At 44.1% G+C, this 22,580-nt stretch overlaps 2 protein-coding genes across 2 annotated transcripts; one reads left to right on the plus strand and one right to left on the minus strand.

Annotated features, from left to right (window-relative positions):
* Positions 1–810: 810 nt before the first annotated feature.
* kdm7aa (lysine (K)-specific demethylase 7Aa) lies at positions 811–19,298 on the plus strand. Its single transcript, XM_028396523.1, has 18 exons — positions 811–943; positions 6,901–6,986; positions 7,462–7,579; positions 8,077–8,237; positions 10,017–10,158; positions 10,461–10,647; positions 10,958–11,120; positions 12,403–12,490; positions 12,575–12,681; positions 12,929–13,020; positions 13,175–13,261; positions 14,848–15,093; positions 15,188–15,315; positions 15,408–15,550; positions 15,856–15,950; positions 16,055–16,215; positions 16,292–16,641; positions 17,134–19,298. The coding sequence occupies exons 1-18, from the start codon at positions 846–848 to the stop codon at positions 17,223–17,225; spliced, it is 2,544 nt and encodes an 847-aa protein (XP_028252324.1). The 5' UTR covers positions 811–845; the 3' UTR covers positions 17,226–19,298.
* A 77-nt stretch (positions 19,299–19,375) lies between these two features.
* ndufb2 (NADH:ubiquinone oxidoreductase subunit B2) lies at positions 19,376–20,528 on the minus strand. Its single transcript, XM_028396524.1, has 4 exons — positions 20,318–20,528; positions 20,010–20,154; positions 19,715–19,790; positions 19,376–19,473 (listed from the first exon to the last, which is right to left on the minus strand). The coding sequence occupies exons 1-3, from the start codon at positions 20,401–20,403 to the stop codon at positions 19,716–19,718; spliced, it is 306 nt and encodes a 101-aa protein (XP_028252325.1). The 5' UTR covers positions 20,404–20,528; the 3' UTR covers positions 19,376–19,473; position 19,715.
* Positions 20,529–22,580: the final 2,052 nt, after the last annotated feature.

The raw sequence follows: 22,580 nt of genomic DNA on the forward strand, positions 1-22,580 counted from the left end.
CCAAGAGGTGCAGGCAGTGGAGACAAAGGAGATGTTTACAACTTACTGCTGGCTTTAAAAAAACACACAACAGTGGGGAGAACCCCCCGAACAGTGGAGACTGGGATGATGAACCAGTGAATCACATGTGTCCTCTGTGCAGTGCCGTGCTGCCTATGCAGAGCAGCACAGATGGGTGTGTGGGGGGATGGGTGCGCTGTCAGCTCACAGATCAAGCTGTGGGTCGGTGGTCCCATTGCTATTCACCACACAAGCACGTAGGGCATGTCAGACACGCTCCATGGAGACATACCAGGGGTTGGATATTGTTTTTTTTTTCATGTGTCTCTGCCATTAGGATGAATGTGTTTACTAAAGAATTAGCTATTTGTCATGGAGGGACACAAAAGGATGAACTGTGGGAATATGTCACATATTTAGATTGTGTTAATAGGTTGCTGCCTTTTTTTTTTGTACATATTTTGTGATTAAAATAAAAATGTGTAAATAAATATACCAATCTTGGCTCAACTAATATGGCTGAAATAATAATGTATAATATTTAGTCTCTAAAATATAAAAGATGCTCCTAGTTTTTCTTTAGTTAATCTGAAATCGTGAGATTTTGCTGAGTGTTGCGGAAATGTCCACATTATGTCATTCCTTTGTTGGAAAAAGTTTGCGTCTATTGTTGGTTTGTGCCCACACAACCAGATGGAAATGAATAATTTGGAAACTGACGTCAGAGGTGGGATTGCCTAGAATGGCGGACCTCGTGCACACTCGGCTCAGCCCTCGGCTGTTTCCGGACGGGGGTTAAATCTCCGCCCCGCTTCATTCCTGCGTTGTTTGGGGACAGTAGGAAGATGGCGGCGGCCCCGCTGTACTGTGTCTGCCGGCAGCCCTACGATGTGAGCCGGTTTATGATCGAGTGCGACATCTGTAAAGACTGGTTTCACGGCAGGTACGTGAGTTATAATGTCCCGAAGAGGTGTAGTTGATCGGAGGCGACAAACACTAATTGTTTATAAAGGAAAGGCGACGTTTCTCTGAGCGGTGTTGACTAGTAGCTAAGTTAGCTTGCTAACGCTAGCAGTGGGCGACGGGGGCTTTAAACCGTCTATTGACACGACTTTACGAGCGAAAGTGGGGTTTCGTGCTCTTTAAAACCTCCTTTAACTTAGATTATCGTTCCGCACATTAGTTTAAAAGACCCGACACGTAACTTAGTTTTGAAGTCGTGCTGATAATCATCAATATTGACTTAAATAGAGCCGCAAAGCAAATAGTTTTTATCCAGCTACTGATATGCAGAGCTGTGAGCCGTGTCAGTCAACGCGACCGATCAAAAGCTTGGCAGGGTCACCATGACATGCAAAGCCTACATTTGTTTATATATTTAAGAGATAAGTTTAATATCGGTTTCACTGTGATTTATGGATTTAAGATCCAGTTAGACCAGAGTGCGAGTCTAAGCCCGCAATCTGGTCTCAGCAACTCGGGTTATTCAAGGTAAAGAGAACCGGAACATTTCAGCTGCACTTTTAATTACATGAGCCACATTTCATGAATAACTTCAGCTTGTTTGAACATCGTGTATATATTATTTTGTTTTTTTCTTTTTTGTTTGTTTTAATCAAATACATTTACATTTCAAATTCAAATTTCGTTTTTTCATGTTGTTGTGTTTTAAGCACTTTACTACAAAGTGATTGGCGGAGAACAAGGAGCTTGTTATGGTCGGTCTTTTGATTGACAGCTTAAGAAATTTAAATCCCCCCTCTTAAGCAGAGGAGGCACATGGTAGGGGACCCCTAGCGGTGGGCAGGGGGATTATTTAAAGACACCAGGCACATGTGCCTGATTACTTGTGTTTTTCTGTCCTATTTTTCTCATGCTTATCCCCAGAAGTAAGTGCAGTTATTGTTTTAGATATGATTCATGTTGTGTGTGTGGGTGGCAGCTATCAAACCCATAATGGGAATTTTATCGTTGTGTAATTCTGTGGTGTGACTCTGCCTAGATTGCATCAAATGACAGATTTCAGTCATACATACCCCAGTCCACACCCCGCATTGTGACAAGCACTGCACTTTTGGTTCAAAATCCCTCTGTGCAGCGTCAGGGTGACCTAGTTTGTTGTGCAGGCTGTAGTTTGAAGTGGACCCACCTCCATTGGAGACCATAACATGCCCAAGGTGCCAAGAGTTCTTCACAGGATCAGACAAAACTCATCAGTTGTCTGTCAGAAGCTGAACTGCGACTTTACTGTCACTCACTATTTATGTGGCCCAAAAGTCCGCAGGCTGACCTAGACGAGTGTAACTCATGCCCTGTTCTTCGATCCCTTGAATCACCCCGTGTGGGTGCATCTCCACAGCAACTGTTTATGAATGCAATAATCTGTTTCTGCTTGTGTCAGAGTGATGGAAGCCATTGCGTAACCACATTAAGGGTGCTGCCAAAAAACTTGGCAGGCAGAATTTGTGGCGTAGCACAGCCAAAAAAGAGTAGCTGTGTCATGTGCCAGCAAGAAAAAGGAACAAACGCTGGAGCTTCCCCCATTGATGACTAATACGCGAAAACAAGCGCACACATACACAGCCGAGCTCCAAAAGCAGCCACATTTCCAGCCTCTTTCCCACGAGGCAGGCCAGGAGGAAAGGGATATTCTCTGGCTGTGGCTGATGGCATGCCGACAGAGTGGAAAGGACAGGAGCTCAACCTCCCGCTGCCTGTTTGTCAGTGTGCTGTGTCGCCGTGTTTGTGTGGCAGACTTTTGTTTCGCTGTCAGGGAGTCCTGTTTTCCATCACCTGTATCTCCCAGAATCTCAGTACACAATACAGCCCAGGACTGTGATAGGATGAGGCAATCAGAGCTCTGTGTGGTTTATCAGAGTGAACAGAGAGTTAGCTGACCAAAAAAAACATGTATGTTTGGTTGGATAAGCTCTTGTATGTTTACACTTTGCTATAGTCTGAGCAATAGAGATTTATCGCATCGGACAGCCACAACAGGTAGACGAGCATCTACAAAGCTCTGTGTTGTGTTGGTTGTCGAGGATGCTTGCTTTTTGTTGGACCAGGCTGATACTTCAGAGGCCAAGGAGGACTCAACAAATGGTGGAGTAGACTGGGCGTTGCAGAGAAGTTGTTGGTGCTGTCATAGTGTGGAGGACACATGTGAAGCTTCCCTGAAAATTCTCTGAATTGAGGACTAGGTTCTTGGTAGAATCTAAAGTTCCCTTGACTTTGAAAAGCACTCCCCACCATACTGGAACCATCATTTACCTTCTGACCCCTTTGGTTTATTTTGCTGACCCGGTCTCCTGGCTTTCAGGTTGGGTACTGTTGCCCAACAGCAGTTAAACCCATCGTTAAACTCTGTATTTGAAGTAATTCAGTGAATTGATTGTTTAGAGATTGCATGGCAGGTTACATCCACTCTGTGGAGGTTTGATTGCTGGAAATCTTTAGTGGGTCTTGTCAGATCTTGGTGTAGGTGTCGGACACATGGGTTGCCCCATTGTCTGTTTTCGGTATGGGCAGTGGGGGGATGATGATGGAGCAGCATGGCTGTGTGAGACAGAGGGAATGATTGATGGGAGCCCCGACAAGCCAAGTTCAATGCACAATCTGTCAATGTCGCACACAGTGTGAGCACACTAAAGAGAGATGGATAGCCTCCACAGAGTGCCTATTTTGTGTTTACGTCTTTTTTTTTTAATTTTTTTTTTAACTACTGCTGTCCATGATGGAGACACTTCAGATCATCAGTTTAGATGCCTGATAAGAAATGTAAAGAGTGGACTCCTGTTAAAAGCTGTGTTTACATTCATTAGCAAGACTGTCTATTGGGGAGGAGGCTGCCTTAGTTTTAGCTTGATCAATGTTGATTAGGGGTCAACGGCTTCATGAATTGATTAACAGTCAGATTGAATTAAGATATTAACAGTAGTTCTGCCATACAGTTTAGAAAATTAGAAATGTATGTCTATCTCTGCATCATATCAATTTCTCAATCGAAGCATGTCAGTTTTTAATGGAATACTGAACTGATAGCTCAGTTAGATGTGCATGAAGTTTAAATTTTTAGTCTTCGCTCAGAACAGTCATCAGTTTATGATTGACGACATGAATGTCATTATGAATTGCGTTTTGACAACTGTAGAGAGGAGGATTGCATGCACATGCCTCAGTCTTGTGGTGAGTTCAGACTGAGTTTGTTGGCTGCTGTGTTTCAGCAGCAGACAGTCACAAGACAGATGACTGTGCAGGTTTTACAAGTTGCGCTGAGGGACAACCATGTTGAAGACATGTGTGAAAACAGAGTCCTGGTGCAAGGAGCCTCAAGGCAGCTCAACCTGCACCAAAAACAATTAAGCTGTTAAAACTCTCCAGGGCTCCCTGATGCCCCATAAACAACAAAATGATCCTCTTTTGTTGTTTGCCAGCTGACTACAGAGAGGCCCACACTCTCTATCAGGCTGTAACCACTGCTGGGATGTTATGTTGCTTTTATGGCAAGCTAGCAAAAATGATTTGATCAGTAAGGCCAAAATGAATGACAGATCCTTATCTGTCCGTCAGGCTTCAGTGGCACTTACTGTTGTCCAAGTCCAGAACTGTCTATGTAAGCATTGGCTGAGTGCGTTCGGAAAGGCGATGGAAGAGTCAGGTGCTGCTCTGGAGCAGATAAGAATAGTCAGGTGTGTTTAACTGCCCTCATCTCCTCTCCATCTCTGTTTCTACCACCCATCCATTATGGATATGCCAGTTCCCTAATGTAGGCATGTCACCGCCCCATGCAGAGCAGTTATTTAGAGCTTAAAATGATGGTAATGCCCGCCTCCAGCCTTTGTGTTTCTGCACTGATCACTGAGGACAATGAACCCCTCACAGTGCATAGACTAATGAATAAGCCCTCTCAGTCACACAGGAAGGAGGCCCTTGATGAGAGGAAGTAGCGGGAGAGGCAGTGTTGATGGCGCGAGGGTTTAGCCAAGTACACACATCTCCTCTCACTCAGGAAGGGATGTTTGGCTTGGTAATCTGCTGCAGTGCCGTCACAGAACAGCCTTCCAGTCAGAGGGATTGTTTAGTATCTGCGTGGGACGTATTGGCTGTACTCTTTGTGACCTTGTGAAGTCTTACAACAGATGATAACTCTATCTCATTAAGCTGGCATACTTTATGTTCTTCAATCAGATGAGGTTCATATTAGTTCAGGAGCTATTTGCACAGTCACCAGGATTTGCAGTGATGAAATATATCATCAATCTTGAGCAAGACAGGCAATACTTTGCAGTCTTGTTCCTACAGCTGAGTCCCGCTCCCTCTCCATTCTCTGTCTGAAGTCCACAGATTATTTTCGCTGGCTTAGGTGCCTTGTTAAACGGCAAGCATTACAGGTGACACACATGCTGAGTCAGGCTGCCATATGTGGCACAGTGCCCTTGTTTCCCCACTGTGGCGTTACATAAAGGAAAGAACCAAATGAGATGAGGACAACGGGGTCAACTCAGCTGAGAACATTTTCACTCTCTCTGTCTCTCTCTCTCTCTCACACACACACACATCCTGATGATGCTGGCGGCACAGAGTTGTGAGTCATGCTTTCCCCCAGCGAACGGCCACATGTTTGAGCAAAGATTCCTGATACATGAGCTAGACTGAGTAATACAGCCAAGCGCTGTGCAGCAGTGCTATTGTTGGTCATCCGCTGACTCGCGTGCAGGAGCAGAAGTTTTCCTGAAAGACATTTTATTTTTCTCCATAGACGCTGTAGGAAACTAAAGTTTCACGAAGTAATCAAAGTGGATTAAGTGGCTCTGCAGGCCAGAGAAAAAACATGAATACTTGATTTTTCGGTGTCCCATCCTTTTAAATGTGGCTGCTTTGTGGCAAGACACATATCTCTCTAACAATAACAGCAAATTGAGTAGAAATCTTGACAGTTTTATGCTTGTCTATGTAACAAATTGAGCCCTCTTTCAACAAAGTAAATGTTTGCCCTACAGCCAATAACAGATGTGGTTGCATGCAGAGAGAGAGAGAGAGAGAGAGAGAGAGCAAGAGCGCTACTGTTGACATCCTGTTAGTGCACCAGGGTCATTCACACGAGCCTACCACTTCCTGATGAGTTAATGGCCCTCGGCTTTATTTCCTTTACGGTTTCCTGCAATTCCTTGTAGATCAAAGCTGATAGCTGACTGTGCTCAGCTTCATCCCTTCTGCAGGCGTTCACCTTTAAACAGCAGCAAACCTGTTTATACCCCTCTGCACTGTGACTGTGCTAGCTGTTAACTTGAGGCCTGTCCCTGGCAAAGTGGAATGGATTTTCAGTCTAATTACTGGTGCAGTCACCACAGTGCTAATGCTGTTTTCTTAATTAGCTGAATTAAGAACAAGCCGAGGAAGTGAAATGGCCAGGTCAGAATAGTTCAGTTAGTAGCTTGGTGAGTAAGGGAAAAGTGTGTCAGCTCATTACATGATGTCCACAATCCAAGTTGCTGTTCAGGAATGGGGTTTTCTGGTATGCATCAGAGGAATGTATGTGTGTCTGTGCCTGTGGTGTGGCCAGTCGGGGGTTGAGTGACTGCTAGTGACCTATCTGTTTATTGTCTTATAAATAGTGTTAATTATATGCTAAGAATGGCAAAACTTCAACTACTGATGATGCAGTTGTTGAAAATGTAACTCCTGATGTCTCCTCTGTAAACACACACACACAGTTGATAGCAGTTTGGAAATGATTAATTGTTTTTTGCTGGTCCAGGCTGACAACTAAAACGAAATGGTGCTTTCACATTTTATCAGGATTTATGTTCAAGATGATGCAGCTGCAAACAAAGTAGAATACCAAAAGGTTTTGTGTAGTAAAAAGCCTCCTCTTACTCTGTATCTCTTGTGCCTCTCCAGCTGTGTACAGGTAGAAGAGCATCATGCTGTGGATATCGATGTTTACCACTGTCCCAACTGTGATGTCGTACACGGACCCTCCCTGAGTGAGTAATGCCTTGTCTTCATTAATGCTTTTTTTTCCTCTGCATGTTTCCTTCCCTCAGTCTGAACATGTACCTCATTTATCAGACGCTGTCCTCTGAGTCTGTCTTACCCACCCCTGTGTCTGTATTTTGGACTGGTCCCAGGGGAAAGGCTGCTCTTTGCAGTGTTAGTCTAGTCTGATTTTTTTTAATTTTGTTTTGCAAGGAGGGGGAGGGGAACGGGTTAACCTCAAAGAACCCTGAGGGCAGACATTAACAGGCTAATTGAATGGTGTTGTAAACCCTCTATGTTGATTGGACAAGCCCCTGCATCTCCACCTCTCTGCACAGGGGTCGAGTAGTGAATTAATGTCCTCATGAAAAATGTGATCTGCATTATTTACCAAGTTTTTGGTGCCTTCAGAGAGCTGTGACGTGATGAAATTAGAGTGAACCAGCTCTGTCAAACTACAATGTTTTTTTTTCCATCCTGTAGTGAAAAAGCGCAACAACTGGCACAGGCATGACTACACAGAGCCAGGTGATGGATCGAAGCCAGTGCAGGCTGGAACCTCAGTGTTTATCAAAGAGCTCCAGAACAGGATCTTTCCCAGGTAGGTACCAAGGCACACGGCAGGGCTTAACAGTGAGCATGTCATATTTTCCTTCAGTCTATTGACATGCTTACTTCCACTTGCTAGCTCCATAAAATTCTCAGCAGCTTGTTGTGTTTACTCTTGTACTATTTATTGATCTGATCTCATCCTCCTAAGAATTCCTTTGCTATGAGAATTTTCCTTTGACTTCCTAAATCACAAATCTGACCCATGGAATCCACATTGAGCCTTGAATTATTTTCTTTATTATAAAAGAGCTACTGATTCTGGGGAAAAAATCGTGTCAGGAGGTTTTGGTATACTGCCATCAGCTTTCATGCTTCCGCCCCAAATCTAGGGGGTGAAATGATGTAATCTGCCACATCACAACCACACAGAGACCTCTATAGAGTTGTCAAAAGCCATTTTTAAAATGCAGTGAGCACTTCTGAATATAAACAGTAAATCAAGCTGAAAGTGTTTTTATGATTAATGTTAACTGATCTGTTTTTCAGCGGAGATGAGATTCTGATACGAATGAAGGGCGAGCAGGTGACCACCAGGTACCTGGAGAGGCACGGCTTCAACTACCCCATCGCGGTCACAGAGATGGAAGGTCTGGGCCTGAAGCTGCCCGCCCCTACGTTCTCCGTCAAAGATGTGGAGCAGTATGTGGGTAAGGGCACTTCGTTATGAGCAGGCCATGTTGCCGTCAGCTGTATCAGATGGACAACAGCACATTAGTGTTTATCCTTTGGGAAGGATGTGGGCTCCGTGATTCGTCACACAGTTGACTTAGCCTGCTTAAAAGCTAATGAAACAACCCAACACCGGTCAGCTAAGTGGCCATTTCTGAGCAGACGCCATCTGTGTGTGTCAATATGGACAGGTTTCTAGGTTCATGGGGTTTTAACCCACTTATCAGGCATCGGACGACGGCTGAATGAGTTCTAAATGAGCGACGGCTAAGCTTTCACTGCCCTCTCTATGACCACTACACTTCCTCACTGAAACAGACTGCCACTTCCCGGCTCCTATTACAAGCCCATTACCAAGCCCACCGGTGTTTTTATCATTAAATTCAGATTACAGAGTCCCTCTCTCACTTTATCTCTCTCTCCCATGCCCTATTGAACATTAAGCCAAAGCACAGGTGTTGTGACCATGGACTGAGTGTCGGGTTGCATTTCTTACAGTTGGAAGACAATGGGACAACTGGAGGAAAAACGCATGTCTTTCTGTGGCTTACTAGGTTTTCTAAGCAGTTGTGTGGCACACTTGGTGTGTGGTCATAATGTGGAGTCTTAATGAGGTCTGTAACTGCAGCTTGTAGCTTCTGCCGTTTGTCAGAAAGCTGATGAAGTAGTCCTGAGTAGACATTGGGGTGCAAGCAAAAAAAAGTGACACTTACTGTGATATTTTCTTTTTTTATAAGGTTTATGGAGTGCAGTGGTTCATACGGGTTATGATAATAACTAATGTTTATTATCCTCCATAAATTGATGATTAATGAGGAAACATCTTAACACCATGAAGTGCAACAATTACCTTAATTAATGAGCTATTTAACATTACAGGGTGTTGTAATATATCACTGTGCTTATGGTCGGACGTTGGGTAGCATCTTGTGCTGTTTCAGTTGGGTATTTATAAAAGCTTGCTCTCACTCTTGCAGCTCTGAAGCTGCTGTGAGGCATCGGGGTGTTTCCAGGCAGCTTTGTCTGTCACTGTGTGACTCACTGCCTCTACTCCAGCTGTTCTCTGTCATCAGACGCTGGCCAGCTGGGCCTTCAGAGGTGGCTGTGAGTGCACGTGCATGTTTGCATGTATGTGAGGGTGTGAGAGAGGCAGAGCATGCAAAGGGGTAATAAAAAAGGTGTGTGGGTGTGGGGTGTGGAGAAAAAATACAACAACCAGCTGTCTTGCTGCACACACTGCACCTCGGTCCTACTTCCGGCCTCATGTGTCACCCTGGTGTGATTTGTAGCATTACAACTGTTAGCCGTTTGCTACGAGTCTCTGTTTTAACTTTTTTCCTCTTGAGCATCTGTTTTTCTGTGTGTGCAAAAAACAGACACACTCGCACACTTTGTTTCCTCACATCTATACACATATTTCTCTATATAAGCTGCGGGTCTCCCACGCAAACATATGCATCAAACACAGAGCCTTCTCACCTCCACCCACTCTTTTCTCCTCCTCTGGGACTGGTGGTCTGGACAGATTGACAGATTCTCGCTAGCATCCCCTACAACCCCTCCCCATGCTGCCATATCGATGCCAGTTTCCCTCAGGGCTTGAACTCAAAAAGCACACGGAGATGCCAGCAGGCTGCATGCTGACCTCAGTAAACCCTTCTCCTACGCAGCAGCCAATTAAAAACTTGACAGCATTTTTTTATTCAAGAGTCAGTGACAAGAACCTCTCAGCTAAACTGTATTTTGCTCCCATCTAGGTGGTGACAAAGTCATCGACGTGATAGATGTGGCACGGCAGGCTGACAGCAAAATGAAGCTCAGTGCGTTCATCAAGTATTTCACCAGTCCCCATCGACCCAAAGTCCTCAACCTCATCAGCCTGGAGTTCTCTGACACGAAGTAAGTCTGTTCACTCAGTTGGCTGCATGAATGTCTTCCAACAAAGGCTAAGAACTTTATTTGTAGGCTGTAGTCTTATTTTGGCTTAATCGGTTAATCTACTTTGTCAAAACTAGTTTAAGTGACTTTTTTCCAGAGCGTTCTGTTTCTAATGTCAACGTTTCTGCACACATGATGCAGTTACAAGCTGGCTGAATTATGGATTTTTTGTTTACATGTCTGTGTCAACATATTAGAACAGGAAACACGGCTAAGGTCATATTTGGCACTATAACAATATTTGTGTGACCTGCCTCACTTAGGATGTCAGAATTGGTGGAGGTTCCTGACGTGGCGCAGAAGATGTCCTGGGTGGAGAACTACTGGCCGGACGACTCCTTCTTCCCCAAGCCCTTTGTCCAGAAGTACTGCCTTATGGGGGTCAAGGACAGCTACACGGACTTCCACATAGACTTTGGAGGCACCTCTGTCTGGTATCATGTTCTGTGGGTAAGTGTGAGCTCGTAATAATAAGTCCATGCTAGCATCAGTGAAGCGCAACGATTTTTAGTGTGTCTGTACTTGCTGAGAATTTGGGGCAGGCTGTTGCAGCTAATTGGCTAGCACTTACTGAAAAGGTCACCCCGCTTCTCAAGTCGCATTTATTTCATCTGGCAGCTGTGAGGGCAGTGCTGCAGTGCCCATGGTGATGATCTCACCCTCCCACTTCTTCAAACTTTAGCTCACTCTCATTTCACATTGGAGCTATCTACTCTTCACTAAAATGCCAGTTTTTTGTTCTTTTTTGTCTGCTTTACAGGGGGAGAAGGTCTTCTACTTGATCAAGCCCACCCCCACCAACCTTGCACTATATGAGGCATGGAGCTCCTCGCCCAATCAGAGTGAAGTGTTCTTTGGGGACAAAGTGGAGAAGTGCTACAAGTGTGTTGTAACCCAAGGAACCACCCTGCTCATCCCCACAGGTCTGTGCTTCTGATGTGATTCTTTACATGTACAGACGTTTAGGACACACGTCAGGTGTCTAAACTTTGGCAGGTGAACTCAAAACATGGATCATGAGTCTTTATTTTAATGTCTGTGCTAACAAGTGTATTTTGAGCTTGCTGGCAAATCTAACAAACACATTCAGCACAGTTGGTTGTACAATATATGATAAATGAGCTGTTTAATCATGTTGTGCCTTTCTTTAGGTTCATTGTCTACTACAAGTGTGAACACACCCTAAAATCTGTTAAGTAACGCTAACAGGCAGGTTAAGCAGTTATTTGTGTCACTGATGTCATGATCATTGTCGCTGATGCCTGGCCACTTGTTTCTGCACCAACTTTGCTGACCTGTAGTTTTTCACGTGCATTTAAAAGTTAAAATAATCACAGCTGCTGCCAGGAAAATACAGGCTTCCTGAAGGTCCTCTGTCATTGCCAAAGGAAAATAACAGAGACGAAGCAACAACCCAAACAGCTTGAAATGATCATGGTTACACTGGAAAATGAAACGGGTCTTATATAAAGCAGCAGATGAAAGCAGTGACTTTCATTGTTATTAATTAGAAGTTATGTTGAGTTAAAAAGATGTTTACATGCCTTGTAGTTGACTAAAGCTGACGTCTTTCATTCGTCAATTTGAAGCTAACGTGTCCTGTCATATGATTATTCATCCATCACTCCCTCAATGGTCTTCTTAAGCTGCCGATTGAGCTCCTTTGCAGACAAAGGCTCAGGTCAGCCTGTCAACTGCTGGATGTCCTCTATCGCTTCTCCAGCCATGCTTTCGCAGCAGGCCAAGGCAGCAGCATTGTGAAAGAGAGATTTTGTCTGAAAGGGTGTGGAGAGGTGGGAATTAAGTGGGGGTCAGAGAGCACAGTAGGTCAGTCAGGCAGTGCATTATCAGGCCTGTCCATCAGCCTTCCACCCCCACCCTTCCAACGCAGACTCTGCTTTCTCTCAAGTTGTGTTGTACCAAGACGTTTATCTGAGGTGGGACCCATTATTTTAATAGACAACCTTATCTGCTGCCAAGTCTGACTGTGGGAAGTTTGTTTTGGTACACAGACATGTGGGACTTTTTGTACATGTGGAGGTAATTGTTCTCCACTAAACCAGAGTCTGAATGTTTACTTGTGCAGAACAGTTTTAACTAGAAGGTATTTTTACCACAGTGCTTTCAGGTGTGATTCCTGCTGGAAGCCTTTTTTAATTATTGCAAACCTGTGTGTAATGTTTTGTGCTCTGGCGCCCTCTACAGGCTGGATCCATGCTGTTCTCACCTCTCAGGATTGCATGGCATTTGGAGGGAACTTCCTTCACAACCTCAATATTGGCATGCAGCTCAGGTAAACAGCTCAGATCATGTCTTAGCTTTGTTAAGAAACAAATATTCTTTATCACTGAGGTGTTCTGTGGTTATCACACTGTAGGTGTTATGAAATGGAGCGTCGTCTGAAAACACCAGACCTCTTTAAGTTTCCCTACTTTGAGGCCATCTGTTGGTATGTGGCCAAAAACCTCCTGGAAATGCTAAAAGGTGAGAGTAAAGTGTTCCAACAGGTGGGGAAAAAATCTGACATAATAATCATCATATACAGAAACTGTAAAATTCATCAGAACAGCTGTTAATTTGATGTTTTGCAGAGTGTTATACATAAAAACTGGTTTCAAGAGCTTGTTTAAAATGCAAGTACTCACAGCTTGTTGTGTTTGTATAGCAGTAAATGATGCACACATTGAGTTCTTTCTACTTATACTGTAAACATTTCCTTTTTTCTCCTCAGAGCTACGCGAGGACAGCTGTCCGCCACCAACCTACCTAGTGGACGGAGTCAAGGCTTTAATCGGTGCACTAAGGACTTGGTTGAAACGAGAGGTAAGAGTCAGCCTGGTCCACATGGTTGCTGTTACGCACCACTAAAAGGAGCATCACTGTTTGGTCTTATCTACCTGATGCACGTCTGTAGCAAAAAGAAAAAGTCTCTCTGTTCACCTCTCCCGTCTGAATGAAGCCTTTTGTGTCCTTACAGGTGACCGAGCCCAGCAGCGAGGTTCCAGACCATATCAGGCCTAATCATCTCATTAAAGAGCTGACCAAGGAAATCCGCTACCTGGAGGTAAGAAAGGGGGGAAGGCAGGGCTCTAGAGTGCGACCTAATTTTTCAATGGTGCAACCAGAAAATATCTGAGGTCGCACCGGTGCAACCAGCTGTTAGAGGGAGATACATTCTCTGCGACTCTTAAAAGTCTCCCTGTGGTCCAACAACAGACACACATCAGGCACATATCGCGGTCTAAACCAATCAGAGACAGTGAAGGGCGGGACCCCCCGGTGTATATTTGAAAACGTGTCTGCTGCAGTCAGCCGAAACCACAGGAAAACCAGAAGAAGAAGAACACGGACATATGCTGCGCAGAGCCGATGCTGTGTGCTAAAGCTTGTTCCATACGCCACGAGAACAGAGAGAGCTGTTACCCGAGGTGACGAGAACAAGAACAAAGTTCGTTTCGGCCCAGACTTTTTGAAACGTGTGTAGAACTCCCCATACGGCCCTCTCACTGCACCGCGCGGTGCACACACACAGACAGACAGACAGGTATTAAAGACGTTTCGCTGCTGAACAGCAGAAACTGCAGTTTAGGTGAACATGTAGTGGAGGAGGAGGATTTGTTGCTACTATGTGGGTTTTGCTAATTTGCTGTTGATCTGAGTGAGTCATGATAGCATGCCGGTAATGTTCAGGGAGGGGGCGTGACGTGCTCATAGCATTATAACAGATTGAACAACAGGTCTGATGGACAGTATTATTTGACCTGTGTGGTTCCATCCATGAAGGCTAGTTTCAAGGAGCTAAAATACATGGTTAAATGAAGAACACCCGTTTAAGACAGCCAGAAAATACAGAGAGAAAGCAAACGGGGAAATGAAGAGTGCTGTATGAACTTTAAACCTTCATTATGGATTTCTGACAGGCAGACTGGTTGGCTAGTTTGTCCATAATATGAATGAGTACTATCGGTTAATTTATTTTGTTTTATTTACCTGTGTTCATTATACAAGGTCCAAATTCAGTTTAGGATGATATGTGATTATTAAGCCTGTTCATATTTCCTAGAGATCAATTTTTGGACCTCAGTATTTCTAAAACTTTGGCTACAGCCCTGCGAGGCCGTCAGGTAAACAGTAGATGTAGCTGCAGATGATGAGAGAATGTGAAAAGAACTTCTGCGTTAGGATAGATGTCAAGTTAAGGCCCTATCTGTACAAAAATATATGGACAGCAATTTTAGAAAAAAAAAAAAAATAACATTCTGCGGTGTTAATTGTGATGCGGTGCACCTAACTTTTGTGCTGGTGCACCTAAGGAAAAAAAGTTAGGCGCACCGGTGCAACCAATGCAATTAGTCTAGAGCCCTGGAAGGAAGTGATGCACTTTTGAACTTCCACCTGTGAGAAAAGCTGGTCTGGTTTTAACTACCAAACATTTGTGTACATTACATACACATTTTCCTTGCAATATTCATATTTCATTCACATATTAGCCACAAATGAATGATAGGTTTACACATTTTTACCAGATTATCTGTATATTTGATATATTTTCACTCCTTGTCTGAAGAAATCTCCCACGCGCATTCTGTTTTATTAAGTTGTTTTTGCATCTCTCCATTGGTCATAATGAGATTTACATTCTCTCTACAGGAGGAACCAGTAACCGGTAACAAGCCAGTGAAAACTCAGGGATGTGGATTACCGCCTGGATTGAACGCTTGCCCGTCCACCCGCTCCACGCTGGAGAGGCTGTGCCAGGCACGGCAGGCGAGACGGGCTGCCAGGCGGCTGAGGGAGCAGCAGCGGCAGGCCCGCAAGGTGCCCTCCAACCTGGACATCTTGGAGCAGCACACCAGAGAGGTGCTGAGGAGGCTGGAGGTCGGGCCGCTGGAGCAGGTGAGAGGATTTGTGTGCCTGCAGAGCAAATATTGTTTATGTGTTCCCTGTGTGCATGTGGACTAATAAGATCTCATTGATCCTGCAATGCCAGGATCCGGCATTTTGTGCCAAGGTTCATGGGAAGCTCAACAAAGTTTCAACAGCATCAGCAGCTGCTGCAGCAGAGTCTTTAGAGGACAACCATCTGCGGCTAATGCTGGTCAACGGAAGAATCATCAGGTGACTGAGCGAGTCTCTTTAGTCAACACTTCAGTGTTTGCTCTGCTCTTTACAGCGCAACAGTCTTCACATTTAAACGTGTGTGTGTGCAGAGATTTCCGGCAGCCAAGCAGCAGTCCTGTAAAGACAGAGGGTGAGCGGGCATCAGTCGGACCACCAAAGAGTTGTGTGGATGTGAAGTTGGAGCAGAACATTCAGGAGCAGCACAGCGCGGTGGAGAAAGCCACACTCCTCAGTAAGTTGCCTGTGTGTGTGTGTGTGTGTGTGTGTGTGTGTGTGTGTGTGTGTGTGTGTGTGTGTGTGTGTGTGTGTGTGTGTGTGTGTGTGTGTGTGTGTGTGTGTGTGTGTGTGTGTGTGTGTGTGTGTGTGTGTGTGTGTGTGTGTGTGTGTGTGTGTGTGTGTGTGTGTGTGTGTGTGTGTGTGTGTGTGTGTGTGTGTGTGTGTGTGTGTGTGTGTGTGTGTGTGTGTGTGTGTGTGTGTGTGTGTGTGTGTGTGTGTGTGTGTGTGTGTGAGCTGATAATGTTCCTCTTTGTGTCTCAGGGGGTCTGGAGAGGGTAAAGGCAGAACTCAGGGAAGAAGTCTCAGGACACTTCAGTGTGTCAGACGTGGAGTCAGACAGCGACTCTCCCACAGAGGTGAAAGATTTTGTCCTGATCCAGTGTCCTTCTTCCAAATGTGTGATTATTATTCATGCTGTGTACTGAGGCTTCCTTTTACTACATCTCTGTCCAATGTGCAGCGTAAAGCATTGTTGTCGTCATCCTCATCTGACGAGGATTCAGAGAGTTCCCCGGAGGAAGAGGAGGAGAGAGGCTCGTCTCAGCAGAGAGGCTCAGGGCACACCTTGGAGCTGGACCAGTCAGGCCAGAAACTCAGGCACAAACACAAACCACTCAAACGGTGAGAGCAAACCAAGATGTACAGATGTGTCTGATCTTTGCATACATAGTAACCACGTGTGTTCTGCCTTCTGCAGAGAACGTCCTACCTCACCCAGCACAGAAGAGGCCATTCAGGGGATGCTGTCTATGGCTGGTCTGCTGTGCTCCACCAAGCAGGAGAAGGTGGCCTCGCCCCAGGAGCCCTGGTGGTCCAGCCCCAGCCAGCGCTCACCGCAGGAGGTGGCGCAGCACCAACGCCGACTGCAGGGGGACAAAAGTCCGATGGACAGCCAGGGCAACAGCAGCAGCGAGGCCTGGGACAATCAGGGGCTCCCCAGCCCAGAGACGGACTACCAGTACTGTGACCCCTCGATGTCTCCACCGCTGCACCCCTCCAAGCGGCACGCGCCCAACCCCCCACCTATCAGCAATCAGGCCACGAAAGGTGTGACAACACTGTCGAGTCTCAAAACATTGAATCTTATTCAGAAGAAGCCAATCAGGGTCAGACAAATCATGGTAACCAATCAATCCTAGATGCTGTAAGCCGGTTTCTGAAGGTGTCAGTAGTTCCCCAAAGTGGTCTAGGGAAGGTCGCTGTATGTATTTTATTTTGACAGGTCAGTAGCTGCTTAGCAGCTAGCCACAGCCTACCTGTTGTTGGGTTTTTGTTGTCTGTTGTCATGCTGATGGCAGACATTGACCTTTCAAAATAAAATGCTTGCATATAACACCTAATTTTAAAAATGGGGTGTTACAGGAAGTTCTACAATTCTGAGATAGCTACTGATAGCACTGATAGCACTGTTAGCACATTAACCAACTCACTTGACCTAGCACTAGGTGGTGTAAAGAGCCATCATCTCGTCTCAGGTGTTCAGGTGTTGTATAGACAAATCCAAACGATCCAGTGTGTGATTTAATTTTTTTTTTTCAGGCAAACGGCCCAAAAAAGGAATGGCCACCGCCAAGCAGAGACTGGGGAAGATCCTGAAACTTAACAGACACAATCGTCGCGTCTTTGTGTAAACGCAAAACATTGGGGTGTATTCCTGAGGGGGGTAAAAACGCAGAAAAGAAACACTTGTGTATTTGTTACTGGACACTTTGGTGCTGTAGAAATGTGTGATGGAGGAGAAAAAAATGAACACACTGCCTGGAGATGACAAAAAAACAAAAACACTCTCACTGTGCATGCATGGGAGACAGGGTATTGGATTTGAAATGAGCAAGTACACGACTTCACTACAAGCACACTAAGAACAAAACCAGGAAGTGGAGAGGTGGACTGATGAAGCTCCTGCGGGCATTTAAATGGACATCCTTCCTCTGATGCCAAGATCATCTGCATCACTCCACACCCCCCCCCCCTTACTTGCTTCATAGCTGTCTGTACTGAAACAGGACAGAGGAGCAGGTTGAAGCTGTATCTTTGACAGGGTGGGAAAACACGGTGCTAAGAAGAAGAAAAAGGAGGCAGCGGCAGTGGCAACAAACTGATATTTCAAAAAGGTGCTTATTGTTTTGTACTTTTTTTTTTCTCCACTCATGCTTGTTCCCCTCTCAGCCCTCCTTCACTTTTATCTCAATCACACCAGCAATAATGAGGAGAGAGAGGACAGAGTAGAGAGGCAGCACTTGGATTCTTCCAAACATGTGCTCCTCTCACAAAAAAATGCACTCAGGAAGTCGATCCAAAGTGCAGCCTCTCTGTGAATTTTCAATAGGAATTACGAGTCGTTCACTGCGACTCTCCTGCTTAATTTATTTCTCGTTTATCTGTGATTTTTTTTAAGTGTTATTTTTATGGATTCTGAATGATGTATTTATTAATTGAAAGAGGTAATGATTTTATTATATTTTGACCCTACAGACCTCAGCTTATTCCTGAGGGGGGTTTTCCTTTATTGGTTGGGGTTCTCTTTTTTTGTTTTGTACCTTTAACACAAACCTTTTTTGTAAATGTGGATGTTTTAGAAGGTCATGTGATCATCTGTTGAGTAGCTACAAATCTTTTAATGACCCATTACAAATCTTTTCCCCCTCATTCCCCAGGTTTTGGAATAGAGTCCGTTTTCGATTCTCGTCTGTTCTGGTTTCCTCTTCTCCCTTGTAGCCAGAGGTGTTGGGCTATGTGCGAATAGATAAATTAGGTTAGGTTTGTCATATCTTCACCTGAGCATTCTCAACTCTAGTGCCACTTATCATTTAGCAAAAAAACAAGTATTCTGAGCCACTGTGGTCGATCCAAAGTAGTTGATGTATTCAGAAACATTGATGCAGATGAGTGAGGAGTTTCCTTTTTTATTTTAAATACCAGTGCTGATGTGAGATGTTTTTCTATTTTTTTTTTTTTTGCTTGGGGTGCGCAGTTCTTCACTCAGGGAATGATGCCATGGACATAAACCTTCGATTAACCACCAGCCACATCATGGATGCAGAACAGTATGCTCTCAGCACTCACTCAAGACTTACAAATCACCTCCTGCTTTGGAGATGCTGAGGTTTGTTTGTTTTTCACAGCTCGAAAAAAAAATATGTGATTTTTTAAGTTGTAAGGATATGCTGTGTTTTAGTATTAACACAAGTTTTGGTATTGTCCTCACTGCTTCCTAACACATTCAGTGTTACACAGAAAACGCCCTTGTTAACATTTCACATGTGACAGCCAAGTAGCTTCAGGAGCGCTCTTTTATCAAGTGAGACTTTGAAAGCTTTGCTCAGGTTGAGTTTCTGTGTGATCAAAATCACTCGGCCCCGATAGGTGTTTAACATGATCCAGAGTCATGACGTCCTCTTTTTTTCCACCCTTACACTACACTTTTTACCTTTCTGAACTCTTTGCATGTCATTAAAAAAAAGTGGCCCGCAGGCAGGGTTTATTATCAGCTGTAGTACTTATCGTACAGGATCTGTCCCCTTTTTTGCTTTAATGCAGCTCTCTTTGACATTTGTGTTGTGTGTTGGTTCTTGCAATGGTTTTTTCCAGATTTAAATGGCTTATGTTTTAAAATATACAAACACTGGCTAACTGTGACACTGTTAATGCATTATGTTTCTGCATTTCAAAAAAATTGCGTGTAAATAAAACTAATGAAATAATGTCCTGGTGGTCAAGTTCCATCTAACAGGTGACTAATACGACCCTGTAGCCTGACAGAAGTTCAGAAAGACTGCACTTTAACTTAAAGAGTTTTATTAGTCTATGTACACTGACTTTCACAATATCCTGATGATTTCCACAGACAACAGAGCAGCTTGAATCCCATGTGGTGATCTGCAAAGCAAAACAAATGCTTACAATCAGTCATCACTAAATAATCCTGTGAAGAAGCTGTTGTATTAAGCAAACATGTCTTTGAGTTACTTCTGGTCCTTTTAAGAACCAACATTTCTGCATGACAGAAGCTACTGTCTATTTACAGAATTATCTGTACACTTTTAATTTGTTTTCTTAAAGTGCCCATCTGTATTTTTAACCCCTTCAATGAGGATGGAAAACAGGGGAAACGTCTCACCTTATTCTTCATCATCAGGTGGGATACCAAGCTCCTCATCTGTCCATTCAGAGGCATCAGGCCAGGGGAAGTGACCCTACAGGTGAGTCAATAAAGTTCTATCACTGTCAGAACTATCATTATGCCAAGGTAACAGATGGTTCTAATCTACAATACATCAATTTTTGCTTCATGGGATCGCCTTGAGGGACTATTTTTAACAAGACTATGTTTGGACAGCCCCCAATTCTGTTTCATTTACAATTACATATATCGTTGCTAAACTATTACTAAATAAATTCGCGTTTTAACTTACCAGCACTGCATCTGGATCATGCCACAAATGCCAGAGGATCCAAAACCACATGGCACCGCTGATGAACTCTGACTGAAACTTCTGTTTTTTCGTTAGTTGCGGATATTGCCTGTACTGTGCCTCGATGTGCGGTCCGTCGCTAGCCCTAAAACATTAATATTTAAAGTTGCATATTTAATACTGTAGCACATAAAGTGAGATTTAAGTCTGTTTTAGGCGTTAATGCGTGTTTTTTTTAAAGTATAGTCGTGCAAGCGAAAATTCTCTACAGCTAACGCAGTTGGTAGCTAAGATGCTAACGGACTTACTTTCTGGTCGTTATTCTTCCTGGACCGCTTCTGAGCAGCTGAGTCCCGGCCCGGAGGACTCCAAACGCCCTTCCCAAAGAAGACATGATGCGTTATTCTGAAAACCCCAAGTAATTGTGGTGATATACGTTTAGATTTCACCAAAGAAATGCTCCGACAGGCGAGAAGTCACCTTCTCCCCTGTCAATAAATGACCTCCCTGTAAAGTCCGCTGTGATTGGACAGCGATCCATAACGTCTATGTATTGTTTGTACCTATTGGCTGAATGAGTGATGCATTCGCGTGTTAGAGCGCCCCACCTCTGTCATGTGGGGAATAAGAGTTTCTTTTGTTTTTTCCTTATTCAAACTTTATTGAAAAGCCTTCCAAATACAAACAGGTTTTATTACTAGAACTTTAAACAGCATATTTCAGCCAAGGGAGGGGAAAAAACAATTTTATTGTTTAAACAAATAAATACAATTAATATTTAAAAATAAAACTTATATATAATGTACATTCACAGCGCTTCCCTCATCAGGCTCATAGGGCCTAAAATGGCTGTAAAATATATATATAACATGACAATTACTGTACTTTAATGTCACTCAATTATTTAATGTATATGTGCTACATTTTGACATATGAACATACACTACATGGATTGTAATGGCTAATTATTTATGTATAATTTACATCATTAATTGATTCTTGATTCATATTTTTTTAATGGTTAAATACTTGTAAAAATGTATATTTATTAAAAATACCAAAGTAAGGAGACAGGTGAAAATAAAACCTGTGTATATAATCAACAGACGTCACCTATTACCTCCCTGGTCCACTAGATGGGGGTCAAAAGCTAAACAGAACTGATTGTGCACTGTTTTCTGTTGTACGTGGAACTTTACTTCCTGATTCCTGATGCGAAAACAGGAGAGAACAGAAAAATATAACGTGCTTGTGCACCTGGGACACAAAATTAGAATTGCAGAAATGATTTATACGTTTAAGGGTTCATGTCACATTTTACTTGTTAAATCTTGTGGTTCGGTCGGCCAACACAGCCCGATTACCACAAAGAAATGTAAAACCATGAGCCGACAGGCCAGCCCTCTGGTTTCTACAGTTGCTGCGGCTGTGAATTAAACAACTTTCCAGGATATGAAAACAGGAAATAATAAGATGGTGGCGAGAACGCGCACGGCGCCGCCGCCCATAAGTGCTCGAACAGAGCAGGGAGGGGAGAAAAAAATCCTCGACGCCATCTTGTTTTCAGACAACAAACCCTTTCATTTAACCACAGGAAGCTGGCTTTCTTCGTTCGGCGTAGATAGTCCACTTCCCACTTCGTGTACAAGTATCACCGCGTCGTGCAAGCGCATTTAGCTTGTCGTGAGTTAAGTTTCATCTTCACAGAAACACACACACTAACCTTACATTGTTACCTAATGGCGCCTGGTCGCTGCTGCTCTCCGGTTGCGCCCCTCTCCCCTCGCAGCTCAGAGCCCGCCCACAAATACTAACTGCATGATGTAATCATAAACCAACCATTACTCCAAAAAAATCACCATTTTCATCTACTCATTTTAGACAGTTATTAATCACCCACAAACTTTTCGCCACGGGCTTAACATAGAAGAGATCAAAAACACGGTGGGAAGAGCATTCATGCTTTTTTTTATCCTTGAAAAAAAATCGAAGTTTTAATCGCCTTATCCTTCTCGGCCGTTCCGGAATTTCCGTTTTGAAAGCGTAGTTGGCTCAATCGGCCCCAGTTTTTATATTTATTTACCTCCGATCTCCTTCAAGTTTTTATCAAACAGCCTGGCTGCCCGGACACTAGCAGTTGCAGCGCTTCTGTAGGAATGCGCATGCGTGCGGGGCTGCGGTTCAGGGTGGGGGAGGGTCGATACATGGAAACGATGAGAACATCCTCTCTCTACATGTGATGTCAAAGGGATTTCTACAGACACACACCGATCAGGCGTAACATTGTGACCACAGGTGAAGCGAACAACACGGATGATCTCTTCATCATGGCACCTGTGAGTGGGTGGGATAACGTAGGCAGCAAGTGAACAGCTTGTCCTTAAAGTTGATGTGTTAGAAGCAGGAAAAATGGGCAAATAAGGATTTGGGTGAGTTTGACAAGGGCCAAGCTGTAATGGTTAGATGACAGGGTCAGAACATCTCCAGAACTGCTCCTTTTGTGGGGTGGTCCAAAAAAGGAACAGTGTCCGAGGCTGGCCCATGTGGTCTGATCCAACAGAGCTGTTGCTT

Source organism: Parambassis ranga, chromosome 2 (assembly GCF_900634625.1).
Source record: "Parambassis ranga chromosome 2, fParRan2.1, whole genome shotgun sequence".
Classification (NCBI taxonomy): domain Eukaryota; kingdom Metazoa; phylum Chordata; class Actinopteri; family Ambassidae; genus Parambassis; species Parambassis ranga.